The sequence below is a fragment of the Epinephelus fuscoguttatus genome, linkage group LG20 (assembly GCF_011397635.1).
Source record: "Epinephelus fuscoguttatus linkage group LG20, E.fuscoguttatus.final_Chr_v1".
NCBI classification, from domain to species: Eukaryota; Metazoa; Chordata; class Actinopteri; order Perciformes; family Serranidae; genus Epinephelus; species Epinephelus fuscoguttatus.
In genome coordinates this window covers 39,421,422-39,436,473 of record NC_064771.1, presented here as the reverse complement: position 1 = coordinate 39,436,473, position 15,052 = coordinate 39,421,422, and the positions used below count along the sequence as shown (strand labels likewise).

At 44.9% G+C, this 15,052-nt stretch overlaps 1 protein-coding gene across 1 annotated transcript in view; it reads left to right on the top strand.

Moving 5' to 3' along the window:
• The window catches only part of jakmip3 (Janus kinase and microtubule interacting protein 3), a 46,622-nt gene that overhangs the window by 24,185 nt on the left and 7,385 nt on the right, over positions 1 to 15,052 (top strand). The window contains exons 7-18 of the mRNA XM_049564393.1: positions 315 to 470; positions 677 to 811; positions 2,696 to 2,731; positions 2,849 to 2,920; positions 4,795 to 4,899; positions 5,387 to 5,515; positions 9,081 to 9,212; positions 9,812 to 9,817; positions 10,399 to 10,518; positions 13,522 to 13,620; positions 13,710 to 13,808; positions 14,477 to 14,530. Of these exons, the coding sequence (XP_049420350.1) occupies positions 315 to 470; positions 677 to 811; positions 2,696 to 2,731; positions 2,849 to 2,920; positions 4,795 to 4,899; positions 5,387 to 5,515; positions 9,081 to 9,212; positions 9,812 to 9,817; positions 10,399 to 10,518; positions 13,522 to 13,620; positions 13,710 to 13,808; positions 14,477 to 14,530 (1,143 nt within the window). The remainder of the gene's footprint in view (positions 1 to 314; positions 471 to 676; positions 812 to 2,695; positions 2,732 to 2,848; positions 2,921 to 4,794; positions 4,900 to 5,386; positions 5,516 to 9,080; positions 9,213 to 9,811; positions 9,818 to 10,398; positions 10,519 to 13,521; positions 13,621 to 13,709; positions 13,809 to 14,476; positions 14,531 to 15,052) is intronic.

Here is a 15,052-nt window from a genome sequence, read left to right as displayed (position 1 = left end):
TGAGTGCATCTGGATGTGTATTTTGTAACGGGTGTGTATTTGAGTGTGTATCTGGATGTGTATTTTGTAACAGGTGTGTATTTGAGTGTATCTGGATGTGTATTTTGTAACAGGTGTGTATTTGAATGTGTATCTGGATGTGTATTTTGTAACAGGTGTGTATTTGAGTGTATCTGGATGTGTATTTTGTAACAGGTGTGTATTTGAATGTGTATCTGGATGTGTATTTTGTAACAGGTGTGTATATGAGTGTATCTGGATGTGTATTTTGTAACAGGTGTGTATTTGAGTGTATCTGGATGTGTATTTTGCAGCTGAAGCGTCTCAGGGAGGCAGAGAGTCAGTTTCTTCCTCTTCTTGACAAAAACAAACGTCTGAGCAGGAAGAACGAGGAGCTGGCTCTCGCGGTGCGTCGTCTCGACAACAAGCTTCGCTTCGTCACCCAGGAGAACATGGAGATGGTAACTATGGTAACCCCTGACCCTGTACCTCGACAACACACTGACAAACACCGTCTGAGTTCTGCTTCAGTCAGAGAGTCTGACAGTCAGTTCATCCGACTGTAATTCTGAATCTAAAAAACAGCATGCATACCATCAGTCTCCATGGTAACAGACAGTACAGCATTTGTACCATCAGTTTCCATGGTAACAGTCATGCTTGTTGCTGTCCACAGAGGAGACCGAGTTCTTTAAACGACCTGGACCGAAGTCATTCCACCAGTTACCATGGTTACAGTCAGGATGAGAGAGAGATGGAGTTTCTACGGTTACAAGTTCTGGAGCAACAACACATCATTGACGACCTGTCCGCGTACTTTACTACCGCCTGCTACTACTACCGCCGCTACCGCCTACTCGTTACCGCTACCGCTGCTACCTGCTACCGCCACCGCTGCTGCTGCTACCACTGCGCTACCACCGCGGCCGTTCCTGCCACGCTGCTGCCACCGCGCGCCGCCTGCCGCCGCTACCGCTGCTACCACTGCTGCCTACCGCTACCGCGGCCGCTGCCGCGCCGCCGCCACCGCTGCTACCACTGCTGCCACCGCCACCGCCGTCCTGCCGCCACGCCACCGCCACGCTGCTGCCACCGCCACCACCACCGCCGCCGCCGCCGCTGCCACCGCCGCCGCCACCGCCACCGCCGCTACCACCGCCACCACCACCGCCGCGGCCGCCGCCGCCGCTGCCACCGCTGCCTACCACGCTGCCACCGCCACCGCCGCTGCCGCCACCGCCACCGCCGCTACCACCGCCTGCCACCGCTACCGCCGCCGCCGCCACCACCACCGCCGCCACCACCGCCGCTGCCCGCCACCGCCGCCGCCGCCACCGCCACCGCCGCCACCACCGCTACACACCACCGCCGCCACCACCGTGGCCGCCACCGCCACCGCCGCCGCCACCGCCACCGCCGCCACCACCGTTGCCACCGCCACCGCCGCCGCCGCCGCTACCACCACCGCCGCCACCACCGTGGCTGCCACCGCCACCGCCGCCGCCGCCACCACCGCCGCCACCACCGCCGCCACCGCCACCGCCGCCGCCGCCACCGCCACCGTTGCCACCGCCACCGCCACTGCCGCCGCCGCCGCCACCGCCACCGCTGCCGCCGCCACCGCCACCCTACCACCACCACCACCACCACCGCCACCGCCACCACCGCTACCACCACCGGCACCGTTACCCTGCCACCGCTACCGCCGCCACAGCCACCGCCGCCAGCCACCGCCGCTACCACCACCGTGGCCGCCACCGCCGCCCGCCGCTGCCACCGCTGCCACCACCGCTGCCACCGCCGCCACCGCCACCGCCACTACCACCACCACCACCACCGCCACCGCCACCACCGCCACCACCACCGGCACCGCCATCCCGCCACCGCCACCGCCGCCAGCCACCGCTCTACCACCGCCACCGCCACCGCCTGCCACCGCTACCACCACCACCGGCACCGTTACATCCCGCCACCACCGCCACCGCTCTACCACCACCACTACCACCGCCACCGCCACCGCTCCACCACCACCGCCACCGCCACCGCCGCCACCGCCACCACCACCACCGGCACCGTTACATCCGCCACCACCGCCACCGCTTCCACCACCACCACCACCGTTACCGCTTCCACCACCGCTGCCACCGCCACCACCGCCACCGCTCACCACCACCGCCACCACCACCGCCACCGCCACCGCTCCACCACCACCACCACCGCCACCGCCACCGCCACCACCGCTCACCACCACCACCACCACTACACACCGCCACCGCCGCTGCCACTACCACCACCACCGCCGCCACCGCTCTACCACCACCGCCACCGCCGCCACCGCTACTACTACTACTGGTACTGTTAATCCTGCTACTGCTTCTACTGCTACTGCTTCTACTACTACTACTACTCCTACTGCTACTGCTAGTGCTACTACTACTGGTACTGTTATTCCTGCTACTGCTACTACTGCTACTGCTACTGCTTCTACTACTGCTACGCCAACAAATCATTGATGATGTGTATGAGGTACTAATCCGACAAGTATTAGTACTGATACTGCTAATGCCATTTCAACATGACATTATTTATGACCTGTCATGACACATGACATCATTTATGACCTGTCATGATACATGACATTGATGACCTGTCCACAGTAAAAATACTCTGAATTAAACTGTGTTTGCGTTTTTAGGCTCTGGAGACGGCTGGTTATGTAAAGAATGTTATCGTAAGTACTCTGAAGTACTGCAGCTATACTTTCAACTGCCTCTGATCCAGGACACACTTCTCTTCTTGAATGAATGAATGAATGAATGAATGAATGATATTGCTGTGTGTCCTGCAGGAGAGAGACATGTTGCTGAGATACAGACGTCAGGAATCAGTGAGGAGGAAACGAACCTTCAGAGCCTGCAGGGTTAGTGTTACTTATCCTGCTAATACTACTAATACTACTAATACTGCTAATGCTGCTAATACTGCTAACGCTGCTAATACTAATGCTGCTAATACTACTAATACTGCTAATACTGCTAATGCTGCTAATACTGCTAACACTGCTAATACTAATGCTGCTAATACTACTAATACTGCTAATACTGCTAATGCTGCTAATACTATTGCTGCTAATACTACTAATACTGCTAATTCTGCTAATGCTGCTAATACTATTGCTGCTAATACTATTAATACTGCTAATACTGCTAATGCTGCTAATACTGCTAACACTGCTAATACTAATGCTGCTAATACTACTAATACTGCTAATACTGCTAATGCTGCTAATACTATTGCTGCTAATACTACTAATACTGCTAATTCTGCTAGTACTGCTTATACTACTAATATTGCTTATACTACTAATGCTGCTAATGCTGCTAATACTACTAATACTGCTTATACTACTAATACAGCTAATGCTGCTAATACTACTAATACTGCTAATTGTGCTAGCACTGCTTATACTACTAATAAAGCTAATGCTGCTAATACTGCTAATGCTACTAATACTGCTAATTCTGCTAGTACTGCTAATAGTAGTAGAATTTTGCTGCTGAACCTTTTTAATCAAAAACATTAACATTTTATTGAGATTAAAAATTGCAGGGTGAGACATAGTAGACTCAAAATGGCTGTTGCAACTTGCAACTCGCTATTATCTCAGTATATGCATCAGCAAATATCAGGTAATGGGTGTTGGTTGGCATTACACAAAAACAGAAAGACAAATTAACAGTGACAGTATAAAAAAATTTAAAACATAGAGAAATTAGTTTTATTGTATTTTTTATACTTAATACAGTGAAAAACATGTATATCATATTATGTATGATGATAAAAAAAAAAATAAATAGAACAAGGTTGAAACTCTTGTCTGTCTATTGATTTCAGATACAGTGATTACAAACAGCAGGTCAGTAAAAGCCGTGGCAGGTGAGTGGCAACTGCCTCAATCAGCTGTAGTTGTTGCGGCAGGTCCGTAAAATCCGTGGCAGGTATAATGAAATTCCCCACTTTGAGAACCACTGGGTATCCCTACAGACAGTGGCAAGTCCGTGGTAGGAGATAGAGACAGAGAAAGAGAGAGAGAGAGAGAGAGAGAGAGAGAGAGGTAAACAGCTGTTCACCACCCCCACCCACCACCCCTGTGATTTTGGCATTCATAAATTCAACAAATATTTAGTGCTCTGATAATGCTACATTCTTTTGTGCCAAGTCTTAATGGTTAAATCACTTTTTATTATCATTATTTTTTATTAAAAACTATCATTTAACCGCCCCATCGTCACTTCATCCAGTGGCAGCTGCTTTAAACAGCTGTAGTTGCCGTAGCAGGTCGGTAAATGCCCTGGTAGGTGAGTGGCAAGTGCCTCAAACAGCCTCAGCTGCCGCGGTAAGTCAGTGGCACCTGAGGATGCCACCGGAAGTTGCCACGGCAAACAGCTGTAGCTGCCGTGGCATCTGAAGTTGCCACCAGAAGTGCCACGGCTAGCTGCCTCTGTCACAATTTGCGCTTGCCCCTACTGACAGCTAGTACTAACATTCAACCGACAGTGCACCTGTTCATACTGGTGTTGTGGTCTCATCAGACTGAATGTCAGTGTCTTTATTTTAAAGCTCTGATGAAGTTCATGTGTTTGTTTTTGTGTAACTGGACCTCTGATCAGAGGTTCTCTACAGACATGTCAGAAAGACCTCAACAGTCACTGTAACACACTGATCATTCTCATGTTCACATGTTCTCCTGTTCACATGTCCTCCTTTCATCATGTTTTGTGTTGTTCCTTAAAGGTCATAGAGACGTTCTACGGTTATGATGAAGAGGCATCGGTGGACTCTGACGGATCATCCTTGTCGTTCCACACTGACAGAACTCCAGACACTGAACCAGATGAGGTACACACACACACACACACACACACACACACACACACACGCACACCTGGAACCTGTTTAGGGTTGTAGTGGATCAGAGGATCCAGAACCTCTCCAGGGATCAGAGGATCCAGAACCTCTCCAGGGATCAGAGGATCCAGAACCTCATCAGGGATCAGCCGTGGTTAAATGTATGACCAGAGTGAAAGAAACAAATGTTCTGCTTTGTGAAAACATGTTTTTATCTCAACGCCTCCTGTGTTAGTCCAACCATCTAGGATGAGAACTCAACTGGTTCTCTGTGACCGCCAACACGTCTGAGTTTCATCAGACTGATACGCTTTTATCGTGTTTAACATCAGACGTCCTGAAAGATCGTATTTATTAACAGACAATGAATTAAGTTCATTATCAGGTCTCCTACGAAGGATTATCTTCTGTCTGACTGGTTCTGGTTCTGGTCTGACTGGTCTTCACTGGTCTGACTGGTCCTGTTTATGTGTTTCAGGTGTGTGTGCGTGAGGAGTCGGAATTCCGTTACCGCCAACTGACTCAGGAGTATCAGGCGCTGCAGCGAGCGTACGCTCTGCTGACAGAGACGAGCGGAGGACACTACGACCCTGAGAAGGAGATCAAGGTAACACAACCTCTGAGCAAGGCACTAACAGATCAATGGTTCTGTTCCCTGTAATGAAGCAAGGCACTAACAGGTTGATGGTTCTGTTCCCTGTAATGAAGCAAGGCACTAACAGGTTGATGGTTCTGTTCCCTGTAATGAAGCAAGGCACTAACAGATCAATGGTTCTGTTCCCTGTAATGAAGCAAGGCACTAACAGGTTGATGGTTCTATTCCCTGTAATGAAGCAAGGCACTAACAGGTTGATGGTTCTGTTCCCTGTAATGAAGCAAGGCACTAACAGATCAATGGTTCTGTTCCCTGTAATGAAGCAAGGCACTAACAGATCAATGGTTCTATTCTCTGTAATGAAGCAAGGCACTAACAGGTTGATGGTTCTATTCCCTGTAATGAAACAAGGCACTAACAGATCAATGGTTCTGTTCCCTGTAATGAAGCAAGGCACTAACAGATCAATGGTTCTGTTCCCTGTAATGAAGCAAGGCACTGACAGATCAATGGTTCTATTCTCTGTAATGAAGCAAGGCACTAACAGGTTGATGGTTCTATTCTCTGTAATGAAACAAGGCACTAACAAGTTGATGGTTCTGTTCCCTGTAATGAAGCAAGGCACTAACAGATCAATGGTTCTATTCTCTGTAATGAAACAAGGCACTAACAGGTCAATGGTTCTATTCTCTGTAATGAAGCAAGGCACTAAAAAATCAATGGTTCTATTCTCTGTAATGAAGCAAGGCACTAAAAGATCAATGGTTCTATTCTCTGTAATGAAACAAGGCACTAACAGGTCGATGGTTCTATTCTCTGTAATGAAGCAAGGCACTAACAGGTTGATGGTTCTATTCTCTGTAATGAAGCAAGGCACTAACAGGTCAATGGTTCTATTCCCTGTAATGAAGCAAGGCACTAAAAGATCAATGGTTCCATTCTCTGTAATGAAACAAGGCACTAACAGGTTGATGGTTCTATTCTCTGTAATGAAACAAGGCACTAACAGGTTGATGGTTCTATTCTCTGTAATGAAGCAAGGCACTGACAGGTTGATGGTTCCATTCTCTGTAATGAAGCAAGGCACTAACAGGTTGATGGTTCTATTCTCTGTAATGAAGCAAGGCACTAACAGATCAATGGTTCTATTCTCTGTAATGAAGCAAGGCACTAACAGGTTGATGGTTCTATTCTCTGTAATGAAGCAAGGCACTGACAGGTTGATGGTTCCATTCTCTGTAATGAAGCAAGGCACTAACAGGTTGATGGTTCTATTCCCTGTAATGAAGCAAGGCACTAACAGATCAATGGTTCTATTCTCTGTAATGAAACAAGGCACTAACAGATCAATGGTTCTATTCTCTGTAATGAAACAAGGCACTAACAGGTTGATGGTTCTATTCTCTGTAATGAAGCAAGGCACTAACAGGTCAATGGTTCTATTCCCTGTAATGAAGCAAGGCACTAAAAGATCAATGGTTCCATTCTCTGTAATGAAACAAGGCACTAACAGGTTGATGGTTCTATTCTCTGTAATGAAACAAGGCACTAACAGGTTGATGGTTCTATTCTCTGTAATGAAGCAAGGCACTGACAGGTTGATGGTTCCATTCTCTGTAATGAAGCAAGGCACTAACAGGTCAATGGTTCTATTCTCTGTAATGAAGCAAGGCACTAACAGGTTGATGGTTGTATTCTCTGTAATGAAGCAAGGCACTAACAGATCAATGGTTCTATTCTCTGTAATGAAGCAAGGCACTAAAAGATCAATGGTTCCATTCTCTGTAATGAAACAAGGCACTAACAGGTTGATGGTTCTATTCTCTGTAATGAAGCAAGGCACTAACAGGTCAATGGTTCCATTCTCTGTAATGAAGCAAGGCACTAACAAGTTGATGGTTCTGTTCCCTGTAATGAAGCAAGGCACTAACACGTTGATGGTTCTATTCTCTGTAATGAAGCAAGGCACTAACAGGTTGATGGTTCTATTCTCTGTAATGAAGCAAGGCACTAACACGTTGATGGTTCTGTTCCCTGTAATGAAGCAAGGCACTAACACGTTGATGGTTCTATTCTCTGTAATGAAGCAAGGCACTAACAGATCAATAGTTCTATTCTCTGTAATGAAGCAAGGCACTAACAGGTTGATGGTTCTGTTCTCTGTAATGAAGCAAGGCACTAACAGGTTGATGGTTCTATTCTCTGTAATGAATCAAGGCACTGACAGGTCGATGGTTCTATTCTCTGTAATGAAACAAGGCAGTAACAGGTCAATGGTTCTATTCTCTGTAATGAAGCAAGGCACTAACAGGTCAATGGTTCTATTCTCTGTAATGAATCAAGGCACTGACAGGTCGATGGTTCTATTCTCTGTAATGAAACAAGGCACTAACAGGTTGATGGTTCTATTCTCTGTAATGAAGCAAGGCACTAACAGATCAATGGTTCTATTCTCTGTAATGAAGCAAGGCACTAACAGGTTGATGGTTCTATTCTCTGTAATGAAGCAAGGCACTAACAGGTTGATGGTTCTATTCTCTGTAATGAAGCAAGGCACTAACAGGTCAATGGTTCTATTCTCTGTAATGAAGCAAGGCACTAACAGGTCAATGGTTCTATTCTCTGTAATGAAGCAAGGCACTAACAGGTCAATGGTTCTATTCTCTGTAATGAATCAAGGCACTGACAGGTCGATGGTTCTATTCTCTGTAATGAAACAAGGCAGTAACAGGTCGATGGTTCTATTCTCTGTAATGAAGCAAGGCACTGACAGATCAATGGTTCTATTCTCTGTAATGAAACAAGGCACTAACAGGTCGATGGTTCTATTCTCTGTAATGAAGCAAGGCACTGACAGATCAATGGTTCTATTCTCTGTAATGAAGCAAGGCACTAACAGGTCGATGGTTCTATTCTCTGTAATGAAGCAAGGCACTAACAGGTCGATGGTTCTATTCTCTGTAATGAAGCAAGGCACTAACAGGTCGATGGTTCTATTCTCTGTAATGAAGCAAGGCACTAACAGGTCAATGGTTCTATTCTCTGTAATGAAGCAAGGCACTAACAGGTCAATGGTTCTATTCTCTGTAATGACACACGGATGATTTTAATAATGGCATTATTGTTTACATGTTTACATGTTTACATGTTTGAGAATATAAAAACATAAATCTGTGGTAACTGTCACAGGAAGGAGAACAGTTTATTTCTTCAGAGGTGAAATGAACCTCAGAACAGAACCAAAGAATGATTGGTCCATAAACCAGGTGAGAATATCATCTGCGTTCTGATTGGTTCCAGGGTAGACTCCAGGAGAAAAGGGGTGTGTCTTCCTGCTGATCAGAGGGGCAGAGCACCAATCAGAGCCAGAGAGAGGTAGAACAAACAGTAGAACTTAGAACAGAGTGTCCAGTTATGTTCCATGAAGAGCCGATCAAAATCAGATGAACCAGAACAAACACACACAATCAATATAGTCAGTATAGTAACATGGCTGGGCACTGAGGAACCAGGTGAGGAAAGAACCACCTATGGGGAGCTCATCCACACTGAGAGGTGTCACAGCCTACGGCCACAGGGAGCACCGCCACAGAGACCACTCCGACCCAGACAGACCGGGGTGGACTCCACACATGGTGCAGAGCCTCCCAGTCCTCTGAACCTGAGGGATCTCCAGGACGACGTCCCCGCCGGCAGACCGGACACACCTGTCAGTGTGGAGGATTTAGAAAAAATTAAAGATTAAAAATAATAACAATAATGATAAATAAATAAAAGAAGATTTAGAAACTTAATAATAATAAAATGCATAAAGATTTAAAAAATGAATAATTTAAAAGCATTAGAGATTAAAATAACATATAATATAAGAATTAAAAGAGTAGAAGAAATCAGTTAAAAGCCAAACTAAAAAGGTGAGTCTTGAGCCTCCTTTTAAAAACATCAACAGTCTCTGCAGTCCTGATGCTCTCTGGCAGGCTGTTCCACAAGTGAGGGCCATAATGGCTGAATGCAGCCTCCCCATGGGTTTTTGTTCTGACTTTTGGAACAATTAAAAGGCCGGTGTCAGAGGACCTCAGGAGTCACCAGGGTTATAAAAGCAGGTCAGATAAATAAGAAGGCCCAAGACCATGAAGACATTTAAAAACTAATAAAAGAACCTTAAAATCGAGTTCACTGAGATCATCAGATTAAAGCATCTTAAAGAACAACGTGTCTCGTGTCTACCAGAGGGGATGAGTTGGACAACGTGAATGTTGTCAACTGTCTCAGTGTCCTCTGTGTCCTCTTGTCCTCACGTCCTTACAGGTCAGGGTTAGTTGTCCTCACATAACTGAGAGATGATCCTCTGAAAGTGACAGACTTTAATATGTAAACCTACGTGACAGCAGGTGGATCATCATCATCAGACCAGACCTCACACCGCTCAGTCAGCTTTAACCTCGACTGTTTGGACTGAGAGTCAGGTTCCACAGTTCTCCATCATCTCCCTGATGATGTCACGTCTTTCTGATTAAAGGCTGAGTTTTTGGTTCTGTGGTTTGTAAGAACTTAGTAAACTTAGAAAGTTCCACCACACAGCCGTGTTCAGGTGTTCTCATGTTGTTTGTTAACAGATATTAAAGATGAGGAGGTTCCTTCACTCAGTACAGAGTCTACTGAGAACCATGCACTGTGTTCCCCTCTGCTGGGGGCGTGGCTTAATGCACTCTGTCTCCATGAACCTGTGACATCACTGATCACATGATCATTTAAAATAACAACACGCAGGCTGTTGGCTCTCTCTGGTCCATGACTGAGCACCGCCAAGGTAGAACATAGAACATAGAACGTAGAACGGGTCTCTTCAAGGTCTGAGCTGTAAATAATGTTCATTTAAATCCTGCTGACACTGCTGTCTGTCTGTCTGTCTGTCTGTCTGCCTCCTGTCTGTCTGTCTGCCTCTCTGTCAGGATGTGAAGTGGGTGGAGGAGAAGCAGGCGTTGTATCAGAGGAATCAGGAGCTGGTGGAGAAGGTAAAGCAAACTGTCACACACATGAACCCATGAAACAGATGAACACATGAAAGAGATGAACACAAAACAGATGAACACATGAAACAGATGAACACATGAACACATGTTGACAACAGTCAGTGTGACGTCTCATTGTTCTGACATCCATCAATGAGCTGAGAAACACAAAAAATGATCGTATTTTAAAGTTTTCTTCAGGTGACAGTTCATCTGTGACATCTGTAGGAGCAATACCTTTAGAAAATGTTTGCACTCGTAATAAATTTAGGGGCACCATTCGTCATGTGCACTTACCAATCATGAATCAGTCTCAATACCTGGGTTATGAATTCTCTATACAGTGATCTTAGTTCCTGCTTAAAATAAATATCCACAGACAATGATTTAATGAAGATTTATTTAGGGCTAAATGTTTAACAACTGAGTAAATGAATAGTAAATGAGGATGATATGAAATGACACAAAATCAACAGTATGTATAAATGGATTAAGACAAGAGGTAACACTTTTGTCAGTTATTCAGTTTGCCGATAGTGAGAGAGAATGTATGACTATAGATAAATTGGGGACGCAGGGATGCAAAACCATTTATCTAACGAAACGAAATTAAGATCAGAATAACTAAGTCTCTGATTCGACATCAACTCTTATCACAACACAGCAGCTGCATCAGGTGAGGGGGTTTTTGCCTACTTTTAGCAGCGCTGAATCAGGTGGACGTTTCTCAGAGGACCCCGGACTGTCACTTTGTGGCTCCCAGGCTTCCCAGCAGAACGAAGCCTGCTGGAGCACAGTGGTGGAGGGGTGGTTGAGCCTGACTGCAGTGTCCTTCAGGTGGTCCTCAAACGTCAATTATTTCAGGCTGCAGAAAGTCTCTTGATTTGGCAAAGGAACCACTGCTTTGCGGACACTTAGACAAGTGGCTGGCAGCACTGGATCCGATGAACTTCTGATGGAGTTACAGGTCGAACAGTAGCTTATCTATTGGGCTGTGGCTACTCGCTTATAATAATGTTGAAAACAATTGCGTCAGCCGTTCGATATTATTATCAAAGTTATTATTAACGCGTATAAAAAATGTTGCAATTGGCTGGCTTTGTCGCTTCAGGTAGAATATTACTGAAGGCACAGACAAAAAGAAAGAAAACTCAGGACAGACAAGACAATCCTGGACGTGTCGAGCAAAACTTAAAAGTTTAAAATATTTCGATCATAAGAAAAGAAAGGGTTACGCAGCAACCGTGTATAAGAGTGTAACAGGTCACAGCATAAAGAGTATAACTAGAAGGAGGGACGGCAAAAGAAAGAAGAAGAAAAAAGTAAAAGTAAAATAAAGTAAAGGAACAAAGTAAAGAAGAAAGAAAAAGATGCGCTGAGCTCAATAATTTTATCCGACCAGATTGAGTGGGCGTGTTTGAGGCAAGGAGGGTCTCTTAGTTTAGACATTACTTTATTTCAGGTCGCCAGACTATCACAGGGCTGACACATAGAGACAGACAACCATTCACACTCACATTCACACCTACGGACAATTTAGAGTTATCAATTAACCTGCATGTCTTTGGACTGTGGGAGGAAGCTGGAGCACCTGGAGGAAACCCACGCTGACACAGGGAGAACATGCAAACTCCGCACAAAAGGGCTCCCACGCCCGGGATCGAACTGGCAACCCTCTTGCTGTGAGGCTACAGTGCTAACCACCGTGCCGCCCCGGAGGAAACATAATTAACTTTATTTTGTGAGATTATATACTTTAACATGTTATGTGCGATAGACACACACTCTTTCCATTATGGTCAAAATTAAATTTAATATGATTATTATACCGCATATATCAGCGGAACACAAGTGTAAATGTTTCGTGCACAAACAAACTAGTCTACAGTTACTTCAACATACTAAATGAGAAAGCACACAGTAATAAAGACAAGCTGATTAATTAATTAATATAGCTATATCTTAACTCGAAATATAATATGGGATTCCTACGGGAACCCTTCTTAACTATCATCACAAGATGGCAGTATGACTCCATGTTAAATGAGGAATTAAACACATGAAATTACAACTCACTCATACTATGACCTATAAGAGTGGGGAAAAAAATCATTCAACTAAAAAAACAAGGATTATGCAGTTATAATGTTAGAACATGGATAAAATGTATAGTTTACTTTCAAGAAACATTTCAAGTTGGTTAACAAGAGAAACTTAGTCTCTGCTCAGGAATTCATACTGAATTTACGATTCACACACCTGTTTCTTATCTCATCGTCACCAGGCTGAGAGTAAGATAGAGCTGGGGTGACTTTCATAGATGTGTTGGATAAGCGATAGAAGGAAGAGAGGATGTAGTGAACTTAAAAGCATAGTTAATGTCTGGCTTAGTTGTCAAAATGCTGGATTTTCTCAGGATGGTATTCAGCAAACTGGGCTCTTGATGGTTTCCAGTTGACACCTTGACCCCTCTTGACCCCAGGATGACGGTGAAAGAGTTCATCAACTTTGAGATGACACGGGCAAAGTTCTAAACATTTGGCCCTCAGAGTAGCCCAAGTCCATTTCCTTACAATCTAGGTTTTGAGAAGGTTCAGAAAGCTGTTTTTCCTACACAGTGTTCAGCTCACTGTGATGAGCTCACTGTGACATCATTCAGCTCACTGTGACATCATCATTGTGACTTTAATGGATTCAAATAAAGACTAAAAAAAGATAACTCACTGACTCCATGGCAACAGTTAGAGCATGATGGGAGCTGTAGTTCAGTTAGAGCATGATGGGAGCTGTAGTTCTCAGAGTAAGAGTATGAGTGTGTCGATAAGACAAATGATTATAATCAGAGTGAATGAATCCATGAATGCTGATTGTTTCTGTGTTTTCACATGACGGAGACTCTGAATATTCTTCATATCAGATAGAGACAAACAGCATCATGTGACATTATCTGATATCATGTGAGATGATGAGACATTCCCCTGACCATATGTTCCTGGTATGTTACAGGTCAAGCAGATGGAAGGGGTCGAGCTGAAGCTGGAAAATGACATTCAGGACGTCAGAGATCAAAACGAGCTGCTGGAGTTCAGGATCTTAGAGCTCGAGGTAATGACTGTCACACACCCGTAAACAACAACAACAACCTGTTATAAATGTCACAGACTGATGAGTTGTCTCTGTTTCCATGGTTACAGGAAAGGGAGCGACGCTCACCTGCCATCAACTTCCAACAACTTCATTTCCCAGAAGGCCTCAGTCCTCTCCAGATCTATTGCGAGGCAGAGGGAGTCGCTGTAAGTGACATCACACCTGAGCTTTAAACATCTGAGTAGTAATAATAATTAATAAAGCATGATCAGATGTTCCTTCAGACGATGATGAAAACTAAATCAAGAATAAAAACAATGAGGAAACTGTAAAACAGTAAAATATTAAACCGAAGTCATGAAGTCAGACTTATACTGTTTACACTGATGTTTACAAATAAACACACACGTACATGCTCTGTGCACGAGCTTCAGCTCACACATGCACATTAACACGTATCCATACACAGACAGGAGACACTGGGACTGTATAAATATGACATCCTAAACACTGACTCAGACGTTGATGATCAAATCTCAACAGGAAGTACACTCCAGAGTTTGGACCACAACTGTAAACTCACCAGTAAATTCACCTGTAAACTGGGGTGTCGGTAGCGTAGTGGATAGTGCCGGCGCCCCATGTACAGAGGCATCGCCTCGCTGCAGCGGCCACGGGCTCGAATCCGGCTCACAGCCCTTTGCTGCATGTTAGTCCCCACTCTCTCTGTCTCCCCATTTCACTCTCTGTCCTGTCAATAAAGGCAAAAAGCCCATAAAAATAATCTTTAAAAAAAAACTCACCTGTAAACTCACCTGAGTGACTCAGAGTACTGATGCGTTGTCCTAACAGGTGTCTCCTTGTTGTCCTTCAGGACATTGTGATCAGTGAACTGATGAAGAAGTTGGACATTCTGGGAGATAACGCCGTAAGTGTATGTTGAATTTATTTTGTATGTGTTCTATTTGAACTCTGTTCTTTATCATGAGAACCAACAGATCTCAGATTGTCCTGTTTGTTTGGACCTAACCCTGCAGCAGCTTGCCTATCATATTAAACATATGGTCTGAATCTGTCCCTGCTGTTCCACTGATGTTTGACTCAGCTGATGGAAACATGTTGACATGTATGTTAGTTACCACCAGAGGTCGGAGGTCAGAGATTGAGTCATCAGAATAACATGACACACCTGTGACTCATCAGAATAACATGACACACCTGTGTGATGAGAACCAGGCTAAAAAATAATCACACACTGTTAATCAGCTCCTAAAATGAAACATCTCAGTCAGACAGATGTTGTCAGTCATTAACTCCTCTTTACTTTAAATACAGAGGCGTTTCATCATCATCATCATCATCATCATCATCACAATGAACAGGAAAAAATACTCTGCACTAATGTCACATACAGTCTTGTGGTACCTACAAGGTTAGTTAAGTCTCGGCC